Here is a 6,000-nt window from a genome sequence, read left to right as displayed (position 1 = left end):
ACAAAACCCTTATTCTGGGACTGTTTTTCTATAGTAAACTCTTATCTGAATGCGTGCTAGTGTGGTTTTATTGTTTCCACTTGTTACCCAAGTTATAGTATGGCAATAATGTAATTATAATATACAAAACCACACCTAGAGAAACACATTTTACACAAGTATACTGACAAGCATTTTCCCCTCAAACTTCTAATAAACAGCACTGCTCATTTGAGCTCTTGTTCTCACAACAGGGACACTTTTCACAGAATTGAGCTTCGATTTGAACAGATCTCACACAAACATTCACATCTTTGTGTAGTTGCAGTTTTTGCTGTAAGGACAGTGTATCCTTAGAAAAATAATAATAAAAAAAGATATAACACTATATAAAGATGTGGAGGAGATCTAAATATGTTAATTAAAGATATAGTGGTTGGAGCGTCACAGCAGAATAACTGCTCTTCTTCTGTCTCTGCAGCTAACAGCCTGTGGGCGTCTGAGTGTGCAAACCTCCAGCAATCTTACGTACGTCTCAAGCCATCTGGACCCCTGTTCACTGCCAAGTTATGTAAGTCTGAAAAAGAACATGGGCGTCTATTCCAAACACTGAGCTCAACGATGACATTTCACTATCGACTCCCCTCAACGCACATTCACAGTATGGAAAGAAGTCAAAAACAGAAAGCTTATGGTCAATGCAAATATTCACTTTTCTATCTGGACCCATACAGCTATTTGTTTTGGAGTGATCAGGCACAATTTACATGAAAATTACTAATACTGGGAAGGAACTGGTTCATACATTTAGTTTCATCCTCTCACACATGGAAATACTGATGTCCATACTTTTATTTAGTTATATACACATATTTGCACACCAGAATATTGAGTTAATGGGCCTTAATTGGTTACAAAAAATCACTATTTATGTTAAAATAGAAATATTTGTCATCTCTCTATGGTGTTTGCAGTGATGTGCTTTCAGACCGAGGTAAACTAAACCCACTGAACATCACATTTTGCCAGGTATTATTGTCAGGTAGAGAGAGAGATTCACTCAGCTGGCTCTACCCTGCTTTAAAGAACCTCCATCTGTTCTTTAAGTAAGATTTTAGGATCTGCAAAATGGAAAACTACTCTAGTAGCTGGAGAGAAAGAAAAAAAAATCAGTGATTGTCAAATAGTAGCTTATACACGTTTCAATAACATTACAAAAATGACACGATATTTAGCATAAACATTTATAGAGCACCCAGATTAATACTGTAATGTTTGGACATTGTCCATGTCATATGATAGTCTTAAACTGGGTATAAGAGGGATCAAGAACAAAGGCATAATGAATAATTAATTAAATACAGGGTTCCCACACTTTTTATTAGTCGATTTACAGTACATGACACTTTTTTTTTTTTGTGTGTGATTTTTCTAGTTGATCACCAATTTAATTATTTTTTGGATGTGTCAGGTACTAACATATACTTAAAGTACTACAATGCTTCCCACACATAGACTTTACTTGGGCAAGCCGCCCAGGTATATTTGGAGACACATTTTTGCTTTTATAATTTTTATTCTCTTACACTTATTTATCCTCCCGAGATAAACCCAGATAGCATACGTACATCTGCAATATGTCTGTTAAAGATCACTTCATCTGGAGAGCATCTGCTGTTTACAAACATCTGATAGACATCTTTAAGATGTCAGTTTTACATACATTCTAAATCATAAACATCATAAAGACATCTTCTAAATGTCTAATTGACATCTGACAGGAAACATCCTATTACAGATGAGCAAAAAAAAAAAAAAAAAAAAACGTATTCCAGGCATAAACACAGACATCAAATAGATGTCTCCAAGATGTACGTGTGCTATCAGGGAATGAAACCATCCACGCTCGATTTAGAGGCCGTTTACATGTCGTGTCTAAAAAGGAGTAGAAAATGCTGACTGAGCCACTTTCTTCTCTTTTCAAAAGCGCTCATTGCTAATGATCCATGTTTTCCATGAGTAAGTTTCAGCAAAGGATAAATGGATTTCCTGTGTGTGTGCGCGTTTGTGTAATCATGTTCCTTCCACATTGTATTTATAAGAGCAGTTGGCCACATCCAGAAAAATGAATGGATCTTTATGGTTCCTCTGCTGGATGTACATGGTAATTACACTTTAAAAAAAATTATTTGTAACAATTTTTCTAACCAGCAGATGGCAGAATTCTGCCCCTAACAGATCAATACCCAGAAACAACTCATGTTTAATTTTGAGCTTCATTAGTGTTTTTTCATATAAATGTAATATTTCATACGCATGCTAAAGGTGTAGTTGAGGAATTTTGCAGTAAATGGATAAAGTACTTAATATCCCCCAAAACACAGCATAATCTGTATTAAAATGAAAAAAATTGTTGTTTATAGGAGGATTTTCCACCAAGTCTATTTAAAACCCATGGGAAGCACTGTACTAATACACTTAAATTATACTTTAAATTGTGCAAATGTCTCTATGTCCCTCAACCACAGGGTTTCATGCAGATTTTTTTCAGGAATGGAAATCACAACTTTAAAATTTCCTGATATTTCGGGTTATGTGTTATTGTGGGAACCTTGTAAATAAGAAAAAGAAATAAATGTAAATATGGTTTGTTTTTTATTAAGCATGCAGTCTATGAAGCACTACATACACGTAACCAATTGGTTAGCATCACTACACAATATTTAAATGTAAAACAAGCAAAAAAGTAAAACTGTTCATGAGGTTATTAGATATGTCTAGTACTGCATGTGTGTCAGGGCTGACTGATTCTCATAAGGGAAAATGTATTAACAACAAAGTGGATCCATAAATGTATGAAATATATTTAATGATAATTAAAGTAAAGTGAGACCTTTACGCAAGCGAGTCAGACCCTGCAAAGACACTATGAATTAACTTTGGTCTCACAAATATTTACTATTTCAGCAAACCGGCTGAAACAGATTCTCTTAGATGGGAGAGTAAAGATATAAATCAAACTATTATTAAAACAATCAAAACATTTTACAGAGACTCAAATTAAAAATAATCTTAAACTGTCAAACATGAAATAAATAGAAAGCAACTTCTCAATATTCACACTTTCTGTTCAGTTCCACACTTTCCTTACTTTCCTTTTTCCTCAAAATACAATTCGATTGTAATGAATTCCCTTTTTGAATGTGACCTCACTGTAAAACACACCATAAACCCACCTCAGGCCATTCAAAAAATAAATCCGTTTCAGAGACATCAGTCAGCCCCAGTGCTGCCTTCCAAAACACTGCAATGCTGTGGAATGAGGACAGGTTATGAAATATGGAAAAACAGACAATGTAGCCACTCCAAATCTAGCTTATGCATATCCTGAACTTCAAACACCATATCCTTCATTCAAGGTAAAAGTAAACATGTTGTTGGCTTTTATTAATATAATTTTATTTCTCTAATAGTTTTCTCAGTCCTTGGTGCAACAGTCTGGTCTGTAACATCTGGATGTTCAGCTTCATATCACTTCCCCTTTTCAGTCACACCACTTGTCTCTGAACACGACCTGTTATTAGCATGGTTTGTATGCACACATGCACTCTTCAGCAGTGTAAGATTAGCGCTGGTGGGCGTTGGGGGGTGGAGGAGAGACAGAGGACACGCTCACTCCGTGTAGTGCATGATGGACTCAACGTAGTTCCCAGGGAAGAGTCCTGTAGTGCCACTCATCACACCTTCATACCAGCCGTCATCATTCTTTTTAATGACGTAGATGATTGCCCCCTCTTGGAAAGACAATTCATCTTCCTTGTCTTGCGTGTAGTCATAGATTGCCACCACTGAAAGCAGGAAAAACAAAAATACAGTCAAGACCCATGCAGAAATTTGAGTGCCCATCATTCACAGTTCTACACATTCCCACCACTTGTGTGTTTTAGTGTTAATGTTCTCAGCTTTTTAGTTATCATATTTAGTCCACCTTGTCCTGTTTTGGTTTAGTCAAGTTTTAATCGACAAATGCCCAGTTTCACAGACAAGCATAGTCCCAGACTAAAATGCATGTTTAACAGTTTGTCAGTGCCATTGTTTTGTCTCTAGATGCGCACCAGTGATGTTTAAGGCACATTTAAAAAGCTACTTAAAGGTACAATATGTACAATTTTTGCAGTAAAATATCCAAAAACCACTAGGCTAGTGTTATATATTTTGTCCAGCTGATTACAAAAAATATCTGTTTTCAACTACTTGTAAATCATGAGAAAAATTCCCATTCTAAACAGTGACACGGGGCAGTGCAGTCGCCTGTCAATGACGTCAGTTACCCTTTGTTACCGCCTTTACTGACGTAGAAGCCACATGACAACAGTGGCGTGGACAAATGCGGAAGTAGTGTCTAGCATCCAGCAAACCACTAGCTTGCTTCAAGCAGTTCCTTATTTATTTCTTGCACGTTTTATGGTGGACTGTGTTACTTATTTATGGAACATAATTACTGTTTACCATCTGCCGCTGGTTTTGTCGACAAGGACAGCGCCTGTAAACTCACGACCGGAAAAGCGGAAGCGGCGCCGGCGACTGTGTCATAATAAAAGTCCCGCTGCTCGTGAGACATGTGTTGATCAATCGCTCCAGCTCCTCGTTCAGCTCCCGCAACACTCGGTCCTGCTCTGCTTCATACTACAGTAATGTTAATAATCGCATCCACGAACATGAGTTCTTCCAGACTCCAATCCCTATTCTTTTGCACCGTCCGTTGAGATGGAGACCACATATCCCAAGTTTCCGCTCTAAAACTTGGCGTCATCAAACTACGCCTTTGTTTTGAATAGGCTTCTAGCGACCTCTAGCGGAAAAAAATATCACAAATTGTACCTTTTAAATGGACTAATTGAACTAAGGCCTAATCCTGGCTTAATCTGAGCCCTCTCTGTGAAACCATGTCTGAGCATTTTAGGGTGCTTTCACATTAGCACTTTTGGTGTGCACCCGGGTTCGAATTACGTCAGAGTTCAGTATGTTTGGATGATGTGAACACTGTCTTGTGAAATTGGGTGCGCACCTGCGAACTGTACCCGAGTCCGCTTAAAAAGGGTGGTCTGGGGTACAGTTCAAGTGAACTCCATTACGGTTCGCTTTTGATGTGTACACAAACGTACCAAATTGCGGAAGTGAACTGCTATTAATGCCGTATTATTTGAGAAATATAACTAACTTTCCCGACAAGCATGACTGATGTGCTGCAAGCAGAGAGCTGTAATGTAGCCTATCTAATTTCTGCTCGCCTTCAGCGTTCTACATTCGCGGCAGATAGTGCCGTTATGAACAAAACCAACGGTTCAAAAACAAAACTAAAAGTGAGGAGAGCAACGTTATGCATTTTGAGGAAGAGGTTGATATATTTCACATATTTACAATATTTGGAGGGGACTTAAACTTTCAACATAAGCTAACACTGAACAACTTTTTAAACATGTAAAAAATTAAATTCATAAATTTTTCATAATTTGTCTTTAAATATTTGCATCTCCCAGGATACGTTGCCCATTTGGGGGTATAAAGCAATTGAAAAAAAAAAAAGAAAAAAAAAATGCTTGTTTGGCAATGCATGTTACAACATTATAGCCAGATTTTTTAAACATTTATTCTCTCATAACTTAAACTAAACATTATTTGAAAAATTCTGTTGAACAATAAGTATAATGCTGTATAATATTTAACATGCAAATTTCTAGGGCCTATAAATTGTCAATACGACCAAAACTTTGCTCAAAAACGTGTTTTACACAATCTACCTCATGACTTCTGCACTCTGATAGTTCGTATTTTTTTTTTATCAAGTAAAGTCCTTTTTGCTCATAAATCTTTAATGATTTGTAAGATAAACATTTACTGTACTGAAGCAACTTGGATTTACTTGATTATTCATGCATCATTTTAAATGTAAATGTCAAATATGACAGACTTTTGGGGAACATTTTTTTATCTCTCAGTTATCATTTATTTGCAATTAAT

The 6,000-nt window shown here is 36.6% G+C and overlaps 1 protein-coding gene across 9 annotated transcripts in view; it reads right to left on the bottom strand.

The window, feature by feature from the left end:
• Positions 1-631: 631 nt before the first annotated feature.
• abi2a (abl-interactor 2a) overlaps positions 632-6,000 on the bottom strand; it is a 62,774-nt gene continuing 57,405 nt past the window's right edge. For 2 of the 9 annotated variants that reach the window (XM_067408579.1, XM_067408581.1), the window contains exon 10: positions 636-3,827. In XM_067408579.1, coding sequence (XP_067264680.1) covers positions 3,652-3,827 — 176 coding nt within the window. In that variant the 3' untranslated portion in view covers positions 636-3,651. Of the gene's footprint in view, positions 3,828-6,000 lie in introns of all 9 variants that reach the window. The other 7 variants (XM_067408584.1, XM_067408586.1, XM_067408582.1 and 4 more) reach the window with 6 other exon arrangements.

This window comes from Chanodichthys erythropterus, chromosome 14 (genome assembly GCF_024489055.1).
Source record: "Chanodichthys erythropterus isolate Z2021 chromosome 14, ASM2448905v1, whole genome shotgun sequence".
NCBI lineage: Eukaryota > Metazoa > Chordata > Actinopteri > Cypriniformes > Xenocyprididae > Chanodichthys > Chanodichthys erythropterus.
The sequence above is the reverse complement of the archived record's forward strand: the minus strand, read 5'-3'. Positions and strand labels throughout refer to the sequence as shown.